General features: G+C 45.1%; 1 protein-coding gene across 1 annotated transcript; it reads right to left on the bottom strand.

Annotated features, from left to right (window-relative positions):
• Window positions 1-1,583: 1,583 nt before the first annotated feature.
• LOC144099465 (uncharacterized) lies at window positions 1,584-12,611 on the bottom strand. Its single transcript, XM_077632792.1, has 4 exons — window positions 12,423-12,611; window positions 12,173-12,320; window positions 6,013-6,568; window positions 1,584-1,818 (listed from the first exon to the last, which is right to left on the bottom strand). Exons 2-4 carry the CDS (start codon window positions 12,315-12,317, stop codon window positions 1,632-1,634), a joined length of 888 nt encoding a protein of 295 aa, XP_077488918.1. The 5' UTR covers window positions 12,318-12,320; window positions 12,423-12,611; the 3' UTR covers window positions 1,584-1,631.
• Window positions 12,612-18,441: the final 5,830 nt, after the last annotated feature.

The following is an 18,441-nucleotide window of genomic DNA, read 5'->3' as shown; positions in this document are numbered from 1 at the left end:
AGCATGCACTGCTTTGCTGCTTCCGGACCTATATAGTTCTAGACTTCGTGTGATATTTTCTTTACTTAATTAATACGCAAAAACATGGAAGCATTGGTATCAGTTATGTCTGCCACGAGTGAACAATAGGGGGATAGTTCGTATGACATGATTAAAGGACATAAAACTGAGCAGGGGACAAGACACAGGAGAGAAGCAAAAATGACGAGCTCGTCCTGTTTCTTTCTCTCCGATGTCTTGTCCCCTGCTGAGTTTTATGTTTTGTAATCATTTCTGCCACGATTTTTACGACAAACTAATATATTATTTTATTTTAAAAAATACATATTTCACTTGTCTAGAGAGTGCGTAGCGTTATCTAATACACAATGGCATTGTCAATAGCAATGACAAATCAGTTATTACTGTTGAGTTTGATCCTTCCACAAATTCTATGAGGAGGCCGCGCTGGAACATAAGCCCCCTCCCCCTGCCCCGAACAAAATTTCTGGCTTCGCCACTGCACTCACACAGGACCCTAGGTTACGTGAGGGACAAGAGAGTTCCATGAGGACTAGGCAGCAGCACCGCTGAAACAAAGTATGATGCTTGACTCTAAAGAATTGCATTTGAAGTCTGGTGTACAGCAGAGACGCGTCATATGGTATCGAGGTCAAAAAATAGGTGCTAAAGACGAGCAAGCCATCCTTGCATTGCAAGTACGAGGCGTGCCAATGCTAGCTTATGGCAAGTGCTGAAGCGGATAATTTAGAGTCGACTACCTACATCGGGTGGTGGGTGTGGCATTCCCGTGTTTGTAACGTGAAAACCCTTGAAAAATAAGCAATAACGGTTCAAAATATCGTTTTTTTTAGTACCTTATTCAACCAGCTTCATGCACCCCAAAGTCATTTTATCTCTTTCCGAGTGTGCTCCCCTGATACGTTTGTCGAGTGCTCTAGACCAGTGTGTGGACGACCGCACGTCTCACATGAAGTACACTAAACCTCAGCGCTATCTAAATAGCTTCCTACAGCGCTGTTTGTTAACTAAAAACAAACACTTAGCAATACGGCACACTTAAGACTGCTTACGTGTGGGAATGCGAAAGGATTGAAGAGCGCAGTCAAGCCACGTTACCAGATGACTGAATCATGAGTCATGACTGACTACGAGGTATTACTATGCACACTTTGTTCAAACCCTATAGCCATACATTACGTTGCTTGCAAAGTGCTGAGTCATGCTACATTGCAGAACGTTCATTGGTCAGGAGTCATGACTTTCATAGGTCACATTCGTTTCGTCATCCATGAGCACAAATATTCTCATATATGCGTCGCGACCTCATTCACACGCGTTCTGAATTTCGTGCCGTGCACGGTCGGCTTTTATGCCAATGGGCTATATGATGATTTTGCCTGAATATCAACACGGCCGTTTGCTTCGACCTGCGCTGGAGTTTAAAGGGGAATAACTTAACATAACATACATCGCGGCTGTAAGGAACGAATGATTTTACAAAGCTGCCATTGTACACAGGTGTTTCAAGGGAGGACTTTGAAGATATTTATATCCGTCATGAGGCAGCACCTATGCGGTCCTTCAGGTGGCCTGCTCGAAAACCGGGAAGTGGTACAAGCAGGCCATCGTCAATGGGCGCCTCCAACAGTGCACTGTAGCACGTCGGATCGCAGCTGAAGTTGCACGGCGGGCGTTCGCCCACAGGGAGGGAACCCCGACAAGCGGCCCAGCAACAGGGGACGGCGTGGGCACCCGATGGCGCCCTCTATGATGCCGTTTAGGCTACACGAGGCGGACGCGGATGAACTGGGGCCGCTGCGACAACAAATTAAGTATCGATCACTATTCATCAAGCAAATAATTACAAAGGCACTTAATTTCCATTGTATGACAACAATGGGTGAGTAGTAAGACTTCTTGCGTGCGGAACTAAGATTGCCGGCTTAGCCCATTGTTCAACAAAAGTTAATTGGCATTGGCTGATTGGCCCTGACCTACCACAGTAGCCACCCGCTGGGCAGTTCCCGAGTCAACCACCCTCAGTATGCGCATTCCTCCGCCCGCCTAAGAACCTCCTCCATTAACTGTAGCCAATCTCTGGGTTCTTCTTGTGGCAGCAACCTTCTGGCCTCTCCCTCCTGCAGCCGAAAAAGGGTAAGTGGGATTTCGTTCTCACCCGCCGCGGGGGCTCAGTGGTTAAGGCGCTCGTCTACCGAGCCGGAATACTGGGGTTCGATGCCGACCACGGCGGCCGCGTCTCAATTGAAGCGAAACGCGAAAGCAGCCCATGTACTGTCCGATATCAGTGTACGTTAAAGATCACAAGGTGCTCAAAATTGTTCTGGAGACCTCCATTACGGTACCTTTTCCTTGCGTTCTTCTTTCCTTCCCTCCTCTATACCGTCCTTACATCGCTGTCCAAGTGCCCTCCGCGCTTCGGGAGACTGTTACTGTGCCATTTCCTTTCATCAAAATCGATATTCATTTTCCTCTCTTCGTCCGGCTATCTGAACCATGGCAAGTGGTAGCTGATGCACAGACACCACAACGCCGGACGCTGCCTCTTCTTCATAGTGAGGCTTCTGGCAAGAGGCCCATCCGCTCCTTTCCTCAAGTGTAGAGAGGGGTTCCTCCTCTCCTCTTTGCCACCTCCCAAGCGTGGAAGGCGGTTTAAAGCTGGCAGGTGGTGTACACAAGAATGCAACGGCGGACAACTCTTTTTCTTCACTCCGTGGCTTCTAATGTTAATGCATTAAAAATGCTACATTTGGTGTCATTATCGGGGAACCAGGACATTGCTAACCAGTACGCAAGGAATAAGAGCGGTTGAGTCACCAGGAGCCGGCGTGGACAGCCAATGGCCGCCTCGATGATGGCGCTGCTGCTACACGAGGCGGACGCGGACGAGCTGCAGAATCCACGCTGCACTTTATCTCTTCTGATCATCTAATCTATCTTCCCACCACTCAAAGCGTTGTTTTATCCTCACTTCTAGGCACGTCCTCAAGCACTACGCTTTGACGCCTTTGGTGACTACTGCCAGTATGCAACTAATATATACTTCCCTGTGGAGGGATATTGGTAGGACGCTTAAACTCCATTAATTGGAAAGTGAGAGCCAAATGTATTGTATCACAATCCGGTCATCTTCGAATAAATTGCCCTCTTATGCCTGGATCTACCACGACAGTTGGCCGGACTGATAAGCCCTCTACTGCCAGGAATTTATAATCCTCCATAAACTCCTGCTCCGTCGATTTTCAAAGTGATTTCGATGGATATCATTATCCTCTAACCTTTCTAGCCGGTGCCATGCCGCTGGCGAATATTGTTGTGATCAGTGGCCTACTGCGAACTTGCGAAGTTTACGTGAGGCAACAGACACAATGCAGCGCGTGATCTTGCGGGGGCGCACTCTTTCCTACCACACGTCCTTTTTCACCCTCGGAGCGGTGACCCGCAACTCGCTCAATCGCCCGCAGCAGCTAACTTGATACAGGGAATATAGAGCCTCATACCGCTCCGACGTACCGTATCGGGCTCCGTACATTGAATGCGCCCTACACGATGAAGCGAAGAGGATGCTTTTCTTGAGAGTTTTGATGCGGGCTATATTGTGCTTCATTTAGTTGCGTATGGGAAATGATTCTCATTTTGTTTCTAAACATATCATTACGACACTTTGTTTAATGAGGCCAATGATTGCACCATCGCCGTACATTTTAATGACTACAAATTCAGTTTAACTTGCAAGAATGAACCAACTTGCACGGACTGCTGTTGCGGCCATATTCCATTCTATTTTCTTGGTTACGAGAGATATTTTCCATTTTGTTCGAAATCATCAGACACAGCCACTTTTTCATAATAGGGAAAGGCTCGTTTGTTTTTTTTTTTTTGTCATGACTGCACTTCAATAATAATAATAATAATTGGTTTTTGGGGGAAAGGAAATGGCGCAGTTTCTGTCTCATATATCGTTGGACACCTGAACCGCGTTGTAAGGGAAGGGATAAAGGAGGGAGTGAAAGAAGAAAGGAAGAAGAGGTGCCGTAGTGGAGGGCTCCGGAATATATTCGACCACCTGGGGATCTTTAACGTGCACTGACATCGCACAGCACACGGGCGCCTTAGCGTTTTTCCTCCATAAAAACGCAGCCGCCGCGGTCGGGTTCGAACCCGGGAACTCCGGATCAGTAGTCGAGCGCCCTAACCACTCAGCCACCGCGGCGGGGCAATGCACGCGAAATTACATTTTATGGGAACGAAGAAATGAATTACAAAAGAAATGGATACAAATAATCAAACGCGATTAATAAGGAGCGCCTCGTTTTACACGCACTGAATGGATGAGTCCAAACACGCGGGGTGAGAAATCTGGAGGAATTTTGTATTAAGGCAGGAGACTCAAAATCTGCCATTTCCTATTACTTTATGTTGGCGCGAGGGCTCAGGCTGCGGGGAGTGCAGGCGTAAGCTAAAGAGCTCTTCTGCAGCGTCGCCTGTCACGAGTGCGATGGGTATAAAAAAAGGCACACAAAAAAGGCCCCGCTTGCGCGCAAATCTCGGCATCGGCTCGAGCGTCCAGAATGCACGAAAAGCCAATAGAAAACGGGCCGCAACGCTGAAATGCCAGTAGCAGTGGCGGTGCCGCCGAGGCTTAACGCACAAGGACAGAATAAGAAGAGGACAGGAGAAGACGAACGCTAACTGGCTGCAAATATATTCAAGGTAACCTTCTCAAGCTAGGGAACGCGCAAGTGCACCCGCTTAAGTTAAATTTAGAACAGTCTTTACAGAGAATAATACACGTATATCCGTGCTAACATGAACAGCGAAAAGCCACACACACACATAAAAAATTAAAAGATCGCTTCTAAAGTGGACGAAAAAATTATTAATGGATCCTGCTCTTCGTGAAACGACTGAAAAAAGTGTAGATAACAAAAACTGAACAAGATAAGCACTCGTTCGCGAAGAACAGCAGAAAGAACACTGAAGCACGGGGCCTTTATAGCTGCCGATGAGACCTCAAGAATGTACATGATTATACCTTCTCAAGCGCGTCTAACGACAATTGCGTTCCTGAGGTGCAGGCGACAACCGCACGCTTTCACCGCTATGACAGGCACGGCATACATGAAACAGAGTGATTGTGTGAGCTCTCAGCCGGCCGTTAAGGCAACCATTGGTCTGCCTTATACAAGCAGAGACATAGCTTAAAGGAATCTCGTGAACCAAAGTCACTGTTCTGTGAACCACCTTGGCAATATGCTTCGTACTGCAAATAGGTATCGTCGTTGTACAAGGCCTACATCAACTTAAAGGGTGGATAGGTTTGGCAGATTGCAGGGGACCATGAAGGGCTCGTGGGTTGAAAGTTTCTGCTGTTCTTTTCAAATTGTGATTGAGTCAATAGACGTATTGCTACACTAGGATTCTTCTCTTAAATCGAACTAGTCGTACTGTGTATTTCCTCTTATATATATCCTAAATTTCTTTACAAACGCTAGCCGCTGTGCAGTGACCACTGACACAGTGGACCATGAAGGGCTCGTGGGTTGAAAGTTTCTGCTGTTCTTTTCAAATTGTGATTGAGTCAATAGACGTATTGCTACACTAGGATTCTTCTCTTAAATCGAACTAGTCGTACTGTGTATTTCCTCTTATATATATCCTAAATTTCTTTACAAACGCTAGCCGCTGTGCAGTGACCACTGACACAGTGGAACCCTCATTCTTGAGGTGTTGAATATAAAACCTCAAGTTAAATCAGTGCTGAAGAGATGGAAGAGAGACTATGTGTGAAGGTAAAATGATTGCCCGCCAACAACTTTACAGTTGCCCGCATTACCATAAATTTCACCCAAAAATGGACAAAATTTAAGGTGCTGCATTAAGTTGGGTTTTGGTTTAATTGCTTTCCGGAGCGAAAACTTCATAAAGCCGATCACGTCACTGTTTAGCCAACGATCTGCTGCTGTGCTGCTAATGATGACAGTCACTCACGCAGCTTCCGTGCTCTTCGGCTGCGGCTGCTGCTGAGGCTGCGAGTTTGGCTGCTGCGCCTGCTCCTGAGGCTCAGGATGCAGCTGCTGCTGCCGCTGCGGCTGCTGCTGAGGCTTAGGATGCGGCTGCTGCTGCGGCTGCTGCTGCGGCTGCTGCTGCGGCTGCGTCGGCTGCTGCGGCTGCGACTGCGGCTGCTGCTGCAGCTGCGGCTGCGTCGGCTGCTGCGGCTGCGACTGCGGCTGCTGCTGCGGCTGCGACTGCGGCTGCGGCTGAGGCTCAGGGTGCGGTTGCTGCTGCGGCTGCGACTGCGGCTGCTGCTGAGGCTGCGGCACCGGATGCGGCAGCTGCTCCGGCTGCGGCGGCCATTCAGTTCCGTCATGGGCGGCCATCGCGAGTGCCCGCGGGTCGGTGCGGAAGAAGTACTCGCTCAGGAGGTCGCCGTGGGAGTCGTCACAGCAGTCGTCGTACGCAGCACGCCTCAGTTCCTTCTTGAATAATTCTAACTCCGCGTTGATGACCAGCAGCTCCCAAAGGCATCGGACCACTGCGGAGGCAGCTGTAGATCCACAGACAGAAGTTAGGCGGTTAGAGAAGTGTGCACGTGCTTTTCTTCTGCGCACCTCCGGTACACTTTTTTGCAACAATTCTTCTCTACTGTGATATGGTCTCCTCGCAAAGGATGCTCGGATCGATTTACTTGAAGTGCTGCTCTTGACTTTTTTTCTTTCATGGCCTAATTTGCAATGACTGGCTGGTCTCGATCAGCGAGAAGGCAAATATTGACGAGACATACGATTTGGAGATGTCAATAAATCAATCAATCAATCAATAAATAAATCAATTCATTTTTATTTTCACAAAATAAAATATACAAGGCGAAAAGTTGGTGGGAGAAAAAGCTGCACAATAGCAGCTTGACAAATCTCCAACCCCCCTGGCAACAATGACAGCACTGCAAAAGTTCATTTTTTGCTCATTCTACAAGGAAAAGCAAAAATAAATCAGAGTAAAAAGAAAGTGTAGTCTCTAGTTACAATAATGGTCGTTAACTAACAAATGCATTGTGTCGCCTTTGTTAAGTGCCCCAATGTCTATACCTTCCTTTTCGAAGTCATATAGGGCGTGGGGGAGTGCGTATTCAACGCTTGGCGGCCATAACTTGTGCACGTGACAGGAACTTTCGAAGGCAGATGATGGCGATGAGGGTATATGTATTCTTGTTTGTGGAGATTACCGATGAGAGGAGCGTATCTTACTTGCCCTGTATCGCTGTAAAGTAACTGTTTAGTAGTTTGTACTCGCATTTGTTATCGGCTTTCATTATTTTGTATTTGTAGAACGGAGTTCTAGTATGTGCGTTGAATGGAACATTTTCTATTGCTCAAACCGCTTTTTTATTTGTAGTATGATTAGTCTGTTTAAATTTTGTGCACTGTTGTTTCCCCACACCAGTGCGCAGTGAGTGAGCACGGAATGGAACAAGGAATTGGTCGTTCCAAACCATGTGTTCAGAGAAAACAACCCCAAGTGCTTTCATAGATGTGTCTATTATATTTATATAGACTAATGATAATGCTTTCAGGCATTTCCACACATTTACCAGGTACAAAAACAAAACACAATTTGTTTTTGATTCATTTAATAAGAGGTTGTTATTCTCAGACCACTCCTGCAACCGAAAACAAATGGAATTTGCGAGCGGTAGAATACCGGTCAGATTTTTTCCACTAAAAAACATGTTACAGTCATCAGCCTAGATTACAAATCAAGACAAATTATCAGTTAACACTACATCATTTATATAAAATAGAAAAACGAAGGGACCAAGGATGCTGCCCTGTGGCACACCACTTTGTATAAATTGGATTTGTTACCTATGTTCATTAATTTTGAACGAACTGTGAGCGTGAGGAAAAGCACGAACTGATTAGCCGAGTACTCGTACCATAGAAACCATACTTTTCTAGCTTGTCGATTATTAGATTGATATTGTTACGTGACGGCCAGCCGAAGAAAGAGACACGACGATCGATGGCAATGAGATGATTTAATGGCTGCTGGTCTAGTGCGAGTGCTCCTGGCCACGCCACTGCAGAGTTCATCGTTTTCTTCGTCACAATATTAACACCATCAAAGCCTGTGCTGAAATCGATATATGTTCTCAAAATCATTAGTTTCTTTTCTATACTTTCTAAGATAATGCCTTTTTTGGTTCTGCAAAGCTCTTTCTGCGGGACGCCTTTTCCTCAATCCAAACTGTCATTCAGTTAACAGACTGTTTTTGAGAAAAATAATCCATTCGAATATTGTTCCTTCCAGCCCATTAGAAAACATTGGTAAAATGGTAATTGGACGGTAGTTATTTATATTGTTTCTGTCACCTCCCTTAAGAATTACTAAAACACTCGCTAATTGCATGTTCTTTGGGAACACACCTGCGGAGAGTGCTGAATTAAATATATATGCTTGCAAAGGTGCAATATGGCCAATTTCATATTTAATAGGCCTTATCTCTAAAACATCTCCATCCGTGCTACGACTGTAGTTAATGCATTGGAATACAGTGCTGACTTCGCTTGCACCGGTAGGATGAAGGGGTATGCTTTTAAGATTTGCTTGTATTTGAGCGGTCTATCTGCTACGCCCACTGTTTCCACCTATTTCGGCAAAAAATTGTTAAAACAGTCGGAAAGTCCTGTTCCATGTGTCTCTTTGTCATTTATGATAAGGCTTTAAATTCGCGGAGTGCTCGTTGAGTTTAATAATTTGTTTAATTTCTTCCATACTTTCTTCCGTAGACAGTCTGCGTAAGAAATAAGGTGGTAGTATTCCGTGTTTGATTTCTCTTTTTCGCTGTTTAGTTTATTACGAAATAATATGTATTCCAGCCACTTTAACGGATCGCGTGTTACTATGAAACGCTGATAAAGTTTATTCTTCTGGTTTACTTGCCTCATCAACTCCCGTGTAATCCATGGGTTCCGTGCTTTTTCTAGGCTGACAATAAGGCTTTAGAGGGAAACAATCAGCATATATTGCTTGGAATCCGGCTAAAAATGTTTCATATGTTGTTCTCGTATCTAAAATGTCCAAAATATCTCTCCAATCAGTCTGTGTAATCATTTGCTTGAAAGATGCTAATGCTTCAGATGATATGGAGCGATACATGCTCAGATGTGTCTTTATACATGGGCTCTTTGCGCCGTAAGAACAAAAATATGGGGAGGTGGTCGCTAATGTCACAGGCTAGAGCTCCAGACTTTACTATTTTATGAGATGAATTTGTAAGGAACAAGTCGAGCAATGATGACGATGATGAAGTGACTCGTGCAGGTACTGTAATTACATTATAAAAGCCGTTGCACTCGAGTAGTGATTGAACTTCTATGCCTTGGGTAGACGTTTTGAATAGATCTATATTAAAATCTCCTCCAATTGTTCATGTATATGGCGAGTGATTTGTGTAACAAAGAAAGCGTTGAAAGAACTCGAAGAAAAAGCCAACATTACCGGCGGGAGGGTGGTATTCCGCTGCAAACATTTTTTTTTTTCCGTTTTCATGCTAAGCATATCGTAGTCTGTGATAAGGATATATTCATTTAAGATTTCACAATGCGATAACAATGTTAGTAATGACACGCCGCCTCTCCTGTCTATGCGATTTAAACAGAAATGGTGATATTCGGGTAGCGCAAAATATTAAGACTTTTGGTTGTACCACGTCTCCGTAAAAAAAAAAAAAAGGGACATCAAAGTTGCGATGACAAGATTTAAGCAATACAGATATGTCTTCCTTTTTTGACTCTATTGATCTCGCATTGAAATACACCAGTTTATGACACTTGGCTATGTTGTTTTCTTTCATCCCTTTAGTGATGTCTTCAGATGTGGAAGCACTAGCCATTTCTGATATGAAAATTGATAAGTATCAGAAGACCTTCCTATGCAGAAGCATCGCTGTTCGGGACGACCGATGGTGACAGTGTGTTGCGCATCGCTGCTGATTTTGTCTAAATTAGTTTCTCGAGTATTCGGAATGACTGCGGATGACGCAGTGCGCAGCGCAAAAATGGAACCGTTTCGTGTACATACGAACTTTCAGCCGTGCTCGTACTTGCGGGCAGAAGCAATGCCTAAAAGTTTTTTCATAGCTGCGCATAGGTGTTTGCTTATGAAAATGGCTCCTCTCAAGTCAAGTCTAGGGTAGTATTTGTCAGTCGTTTCTTTTTAGCGAGCTAGAGAGCTTTGTCACGTTTTTCATGGCGCTGAAATTGAATTATAATGTTTTGCTTGTTTGCATCTTTGATCGGCACCCTGTGACTCACAATGTCATTCCGTGTGAAGGGTTCGCCAATTTCTGCACTAGTTTTCTCAAGCACCTATGCAAGATTTTCATTTGGCTCATCCATAACTCCTTTTGTTTCTAGGTTTCTGTTTCGCGAGCACTGTTCAGAATTAAGGAGCGCAGCCTGAGTTTCCGCCAGGTCCATATCGGCCTTGAAAAGCTTTTGCTGGATCATTTGGTTCTTATTTTTCAGCCCTTTGTTTTAGCTCAAGCTTAATTCAAGCCGCTGGTTTGTCTCATCAAGCGACTAGCTCATGAACGATGAGGGGCAGACGCTAATTCTCTGTCTTTGGCTGCGCGTAGAGAGCAATTGCTTTCGCAGCCGCACTGCGGGACTATTTATTGAGAGAAATAGTTTAGAAATTTATTAGAAAAGGGATAAAATACGCCTTCACACTTTTTGTATACGAATATGGAGAACGTGCTCGTGCTGGAGAGACGACAATGGTTTCTTTGCGATTAATTTGATTTGCTGTGACAGTTCAAAGCAACGCGCTAGGATCCCGAATATCATGCCGGCATGTCATTAATTACGCTGTTTGCGTTGCGCCCATTTTTAAACGAAGCCCCGTAGATGGGAAGGCATCTTAGCACAAAATTCCACGGTGGGAAATTCGGCACCTGTCACATCATAATGCTCATGAAGAGGGCGTAGTTTCAAAAAGCGGCTGTGCCAATATTATTGCGAAAGTGTCAACGTGGCTTGCGGCTGCCCAAAGTATTTCGGTTTTCTTAACTTCGCCGCCATTTCAGCTCTCAAACACCCGATATTTATTGCCTGCCTCAGCGTACGAGGTACGCATACCGCTGCAGTACACCAATTTTACATCGCCATACGATATCACGAAGAGCCGCAGCGGATGCCTTTGTTGTTCTCAACGCTTGGCAAATCCGGCAGGGGAATAAAACCTCCTTAGCACAACATGTCGCTGAATCGAGTATGAGTCCGGTGAAACGTTATTTCTCACTTTCGTGATCAGCTCCACGTGTTCAAGGTGGATTTTCAAACAGAATATTTCAAACGCAGTCTCTATAAAGCCGAATCACTGATTACTCCTCTAGGTGCATAAGAATGCAATCTATTCCCATCCTTCAGTCGCATATTCGTAACCATCGTCTTAGCACAAAAGTCCGCGGTGGGAAATTCTACACCCGTCACACCATAATGTTCATGAAGAGGGCGTGCCGCTATTATTGCGAAAGTGTCAACGCGGCTTGTGTCTGCCCAAAGTATTTCGGTTTCCTTAAGTTTTGTTGGAACGCGTATTGTATTGCTGTAATACGCGTGAGAAGTGGGTTGCTGCAATCGATCGGGAAATTTTCAAGAGTTACTCACCCTGCATACGAGCATTTGGGATATATGATCAATAGTTATGGAGTTAAAGCTGTCTCAAAACAGATAAATTGGGAAAAGCGGCGGTAGCAGTGCAATCACCACGCAAAGGCAGTGAAATTCTGTGATCCTACACAGCCGCTCTGCGATGACAGATTCTACCGGTGCCAGCAGTAGTGATGGTTTTAAACGGTCATGATCATTTTCAGCCTTATGGTACTACTTTCATTCTTCCTGTACATCACAGGTATCAACGAGAATCAGCAACCGAATGTCTTGCAGCACAAAATAGCATACTTATCTTACCTCTCAGAGCAAGAGCATCTGGTCTTGCGCAAGCTGACACTGTCGAATGTTCCCTCGATAACTGTGGCAGTTCAAAGCAACGCACTAGAATCCCGAATATCATGCCGGCATTAATTATGCTGTTTGCGTTGCGGCCATTTTTAAACGAAGCCCCGTACATGGGAAGGCGTGCTTACGCTTCGTGTCCTCTTGCAGATGGGATCGGTAGACGAGGAACGCGAACGAAGGCCACAGGTCGGCGATGCAAGCCACGTTGCGGTTGAAGGTCCCCGCACGCACGTGCCCGGTGTGAAGCATCGCCAGTGGCTGTGGCCCCTGCATGTCCTGACCAAAAGGACGAGTAAAGAAAGTATTTCTGTTACAACGGCGACGGATTTGCGACAAACAGTGTCTGCTTGGCGGAGTCGGTGCGTGAACAGCTCATACCTTGATCGGGGGTTCTTGCAGCCGACACGAAGGTCCTCCAGTGCCAAGCTTCTTCACTTCGCTCTCCGCTATATTCTCAAGGAAAAGCTCTGGCCGATCTACTAAGGGGGGCCTTTAAGTCGATTGCCAACCGGCCGTAGAACGCGCTCGGGCTCACACAACGTTCTAGGCGAGCTTCTTGCCGCTATGCGCGAGCTGTACGCGTGCAATCTTCTTTCTCGTTTCAACTTTTTCTGTGAACAAATGATCCGACCACACGTGGGTGTGGCAACCGAAATAAAGGTCTCTAGAGAAAATGTCGTAGAAGACTCCAACGTCATTTGACCTGAGAGTAATATGTGACAGAACAGTATTTTGTGATTCTGTTGCACAAGATAAGAAGTATGATCACGGTTTCTTTGCAGGACGGAATCATTTCTTACTCTGACGCGCCAGGTGCCAGGGCGAAGGAGGCTTTCCTCTGCCTATATTTTCATGTCGGAACAACCCGTTCATTAATTTCGCGAGCGGATTTTTTGCGCTGTTCTGAGAATTTTTTCCCCCTCTCTGAGGTCTCCGTCTTCTTTAGAATAATTTCATGCATAAAATTGTTTTTTTTGCGGTTTTAAACACGGCTGGAAGAGAAGAAAAAGACGAATAATCTCAGAGCTCTTTCCACCGCTCAGTGTGGGTTTGTGCGACTAGAAGAGCTTTTTGCATGCACAACGCTCCCTTTTGGTACATGTGAGAGTGTGAGAGAGCGTAGCTGTATCCCAACTGTTATTTTTATTGTGGTTCATTTTTAACCAAACCTGCATTGCACAGATACAGATAGTGCACCATAGAGAAGGCCTCCTTCTACGTTTACATGCGTCATTCCGCCTGTGGAGAGTATCCTTTTTTGGTTGACATATTTTGGTTGACATACGTGAAGATAATTCCGGCAGTACAGAATACTCGCCATGTAGACATTCCTCGCAAACCTCTACTTTTATTAAAGAGGTTTCCTCTCTTTTGCCATCCTGTTTTATTTCGTTTGCGTGTTCCTGTTCAAAACAAGATCACAAGTAAGCATCTAAAAGAATGTCCATACTGGCCATTGTAGTCGTAAGTGTATGCACTCAGCAGATCTCCTACGGGTAAAAGTGGATCGAGTGACAATACCCAGTGAATCCTACAAGCCTGCACAGATGTCTGGGATGCCTCTTTATGAGACCAACGGGGATGTAGATAGCAAGATATTTCTGATCGGAGTGGGAGGGATTGTTCTTACCGTTCAGGCCATTACGGCTATTACGAGGGACTGTGTACATGAAAAATGTTAGAGATCACTGCGGCTACCCGCACTGGAGGAATGCGAATGCATTGACGCCTCTTCAACACTCGTCGCCTCTCTTTGCCTCTTATTGAGTCTATTAAAATTTGCTTCTAAATTATTGACGAATTAATCTGTCAATCATACTTTTTGCTCGATTAATTACCACTCACCAAACATGTTTCAATCCTATTCAAGCATTATTTTCACTTTTTTGAGTATTTTCCCACTATTCTGCTATCCACAGCTGTTTTCCCGTGGAGTTACTATATCGAGCTTCGCGCTATTTCGGCTTTTTTCACATTCTTGGCTCTAAAAAATAACTAATCCTCCTATTGACATACCTGTTTTTGCGCATTATCCCCACACAGCGTCTACCGATCGCAACCATTCGTTTGATGCCATCTCTTAAGAGAAAGTCACAATCGCTTCGGACACGTTTTGGTGACACACTTTGGTGACACGGCCCCGTCGACATAGCCTAGAAAATCTTTCGCATTATTGAAGCTGTACATCTTTCACGCGTATCTGTCACTCACTGTTTTGCATGAATATGATTTTCTGACTACTCCCATAAAGCCAGCAGCTTTGAAAAAAAAATCAGTCTGGCTCCGCGGTGACAGTATGTGAAAGCAAAGATTAATTTCAAGAAAGGTGGTGCGCATTGAGTGACATCTTACAGATGGTAGTCTCCACACTTTTGTATCGGTAAGAGACCACGTCCAAGCGCAGAACAAGCGGACACGCATAGGGGTTCATACTGCGCTACTCGTAGATAACTTGCGGCGGCACTTCAGTGCAAGCTACGAGCGCGAGGTGACGGCTCCCAAAAGCCCACTCTCCTCACGTAATCACCAGCCAACGACCAAGGCCTGAAAGATGGTAGCTCGCGCTCGAAACTTCTACAGTGTTGCCACCAGAAGGTGTATCGGACTATCATGTCCTGGCCTTCACGTTTGCTTCTGCATCGTGGAAAGGTCGTTGGGATCGTAAAAAATAACTTCAAGGATGTTGATGATGATTTGTGTAACATTTTACATCTTCAAGCACTCGGCCAAACAGTGTCTACGTTTGTGTTGACTCGTTATCGAGTGTGCGGTGCTATTGTGTGCGTCCGATATTTTTCAGAGATCACTGCATGATGTCTGGTCTCACAGGAAGGTGCACTCGGTGAATTATCTAACCTTTGTCGTAGTTCTGGTAGCTGAACATATATTTCTGCCCTGAAAAAATTTTCAGCGCGCTCCTAGAGTTTGCCTGCAAGCATACATGGCCGAGGCACAATCTTTCAGTATTTCAAAAGGAGGATCTATTGAAAAACGAGGCTAAGAATTTCGTCATTGAAGTACCATCACGAACAATATTTCTGAACCGTATTGACCTGCATGAGCTGCGTCGCATCCTAAATGAGCTGCATAAAGTGGACGTATTTCCTGGAGAAGCGTATCTTGGCGATATCAACAATTTTAAAGCACAGTTACAGCGTTTGAGCATAGAAAAATATCAAGGAGACATAATTATGTGTCGAGCACGTAGGTTCGTTGATGACTCGCGATCTAACCGGGAACTTAGGGATGAAAGGCAAGCTGCTCATTCTAAGGAAAGATTGGAAATAAAATACGAATGTAATACAGTGACAAGAGTGATATTCTTGGTGCTTTCTTTGACTATTATGTGTCAGTTTTTTGGGGATGTTAGAAGCCAGAAATGCGAGTCAGATGTCAGCCACTTTAATGAACCGTTTCTACGAATTGAAGATAAGCAGCTTTCAGTTCTGTAAGGCGTATTACTTCATACAAGGTAAAATCAACCATTTCCTCTATGGAGGGTGAGAATTCTCCTTGTAAGAAGATTTCACCTTGCCTAGCAGCTACCATGTTGGAAGTTTTCAGCCCAGCTTAGGATATGGACATTTTTTCTCACGCTTTTTACACTCGGTGACCCATATTATTCCGAAATCACAGGTGGAAACCGGTCGAGCACTCTCCAATGGTATCCCCAATATCGTTATGAAATGTGGATTATGAAATATTTCTGAGGGTGATTTGTTTACTCATGCAACCTGCGGGCTTAGCTTAATAGGCTCGCGCTGTGACTATGGTTTTCGAGGCAGCATTAAATAAACCCTTTTATTTCACGCATGTTCAGTGGAGGAGACAGTGCCGGATGAAGCGGAACATCTTGCTCTCAATCAAATTTACCTGCAAATTTTTGTGATAAAGGGCATCATTTTTTTCAGTCTTGGAGCATGAAAAATTCCTGACAGCTTGCTTGGGGTCACAGTAATAGGTTCCAGAATTCACTGCAAACCTGATTCTAAAGCAAGAGCTATCGAAGCCTATTTTTCTTAAATCACTGGGCGAACAGGACAGCTCCTATCCCCTTCTTTATGTTTTATATTTCAGCCCTGTGTTTCCCAAGATAAGAAAATCGGCTGTTTTTGGCTTCTCAATATCTAAATGCGCAAATCAGATTTTGGGCTATGCTGACGATGCCACCCTATTCTCCTCTGACAAAAAGCGTTTGCTCGGGGATTTGCATTTAACTGGAGAGTTCTGTGAGAGTTCGGGCGCTAACGCGATAGCGTTAAGGAGCACGTTTCACGAGAAACCCGGTGTCATCGCCGGCGTCGTTGTCCGTGTCCGAAAAATCAGCGAGAAAATCCCCGGAGAAGCAATCTTCCGTTACGTAGGTGGGCCCCTACGCCACGAGACCTTTTAGCGTCGTCACAATTTGCGCACCGTATTGTGAGCAAACTACTCGCTGTAGCAGGTGTCAATTAAATTAATGATTGATCGCGAGTAGTTGATCGGGAAGAGCAACTTAGTTACAGCCAGCCCCACCAATCGGAGCACCTGCGAAGGCAGGGTAGTGGCCCATCAATTAACTGCTGCAGCACTGCGTCAGGTGGGGTATGAGGACTCGGAGGAATCTGTGAATGGAAACTAAGCAATTACTAATTGCGCATATATAGATATTAACTCGGTAAGATTTCGCATCATACCCTTCGGCCGGAACTTAAGTGCGCCGTCATTCTTTTTGTAAAGAGCGTAAAGAGCGTATAACAACCTTACGCTAATATCGCTTGTGTTAAGGCAGTACATTATATATTAGTGGAATTTGAAGGAGCTAAGACGCACGACGCAGTGATGACATCTGATACGCGATTGAATCCTGAGAAGCTAGAAATCAGCATCTAAACTTTAGCAGATCGTGAAAAACCCATTGATTGCATTTAATTTCACTGCACTGTTGTGCACCGGCTTGCCAACCAATTTTACAACAGGAACATGCTGAGGAACGAAGAGCCTTGAAGTGGATTACATGTCAATTAAACATATTTCTGAAGAACCAGAAAAATTCTGACTCTATATATCGCGCCTCCTCCGTGTCTATCAGCCCAAAAAGAATTAATTCATGTTTTTAAATTTACATTTAAGCCCTCACGGAACAGGCACTTTCTACACAACCGCTAGATATAATATATTAAATCGGAACTTGAGGCGCGATAGCGGTCAGGGTCCACGACTGGTGAGGCCGGTTTGGGTGTCCCCGTGACCAGGCACAGGCCAAATCGAGCCCGGTGCTCGCTCGCGCATAGAAACTCCAGGACGACTTCTCGAAACCATCCTCAAGGAAAGTGTTCGGCTTGCGGCCTCTTGTTGGCCGCATCTATACGGAGACCTCTTTTTATCGCTCCCTATCTATCTACGCGAACATGCAAGACTTCTTGAGGGAGTTGCGCTTCTTCCCAGCACTCGACGCTGTGCCCATAGATGCTAGCAATTCATATTGGCGTTTTGCTACTCTCGGCTGAGGAAGACCTAGAAGAAGAATGAGGAGGACCTTGTGGCCGAGCCGTCCCTTCAACCTAAAGGACGAGGAGATAAAAAGACTCAGTGATTGTGACGCACTTCCAAGGAAAATGGGCGATGCGTTGTTCTACACATGGGAGAAAGTATTTTTGTTAGACGCGGTTTTGGATCCCATCCAAATTCTCGCATTCAAATGACTTGTCGCAAGCGCAAAGTTCACTTCCAATCACAAAACTCAAATTCTCTGTATTTTTTCTAGAGTGTTCGAGTATTGCAACCGATTAACTCCCATAAAATGATGACAAAAGCACTTCTAATAGAATATCTGATCTGAGATCAAAGATCTTTGTGTTAATATTTATTTAATTACGTGCGTAAAAATGTGTGCAGCTCAAGTGGGAAGCATATAAATCTGCACTTGTGCTACATGAAGCAAGTCTTATTGATAAGGAGTTTGCCTCCGTGTCACACCGTCCGGTCAGGTTTGGAGCCCTAGACAACCAGTTCATGATGTAAGTGTACTCCCCGATGCGTCCATCGAGGGCTCTAGACAGGTGTGTGGACGACTGTACGTCTCACATGAAGTTCACTTAGCCTCACTGCTACCTAAAAAGCTCTCCACAGAGCTGTTGTTTGACTAAAAATACTTACTAACACATTAGGCAGACACACTTACGGCTTGTGAGAATGCGAAATGACTGAAGAGCGCAGTCACGCTACATTGCTGAATGACTGAATCATGCATGACTCATGACTCCGACTGCGCGGCATTACAATGCATAAGCTGTTCAAACAATATAACCTTATAATACACTACTTGTGAAGTGCCGAGAGATGCTACGTTGCAGTGTGTTTATGAGTCATCAGTCATCACATTCATAGCTTGCATTTCGCATCGTCATTCATGGCT

The sequence above is a fragment of the Amblyomma americanum genome, chromosome 1 (assembly GCF_052857255.1).
Source record: "Amblyomma americanum isolate KBUSLIRL-KWMA chromosome 1, ASM5285725v1, whole genome shotgun sequence".
Lineage (NCBI taxonomy): Eukaryota > Metazoa > Arthropoda > Arachnida > Ixodida > Ixodidae > Amblyomma > Amblyomma americanum.
Note: the sequence above shows the minus strand (reverse complement) of the source record. Positions and strands in the feature narration are given on the sequence as shown.

What these genes read in the sequence shown, in the direction of transcription:
- LOC144099465 (XM_077632792.1), bottom strand. Translation starts at nt 12,317, where the DNA reads ATGCAGGGGCCACAGCCACTGGCGATGCTTCACACCGGGCACGTGCGT. An exon ending in TCTGCAAGAGGACACGAAGC is followed by an intron (nt 6,569 to 12,172) that starts GTAAGCACGCCT and finishes GTGGATCTACAG; the next exon opens with CTGCCTCCGCAGTGGTCCGA. An exon ending in CCGAAGAGCACGGAAGCTGC is followed by an intron (nt 1,819 to 6,012) that starts GTGAGTGACTGT and finishes TTGTTGTCGCAG; the next exon opens with CGGCCCCAGTTCATCCGCGT.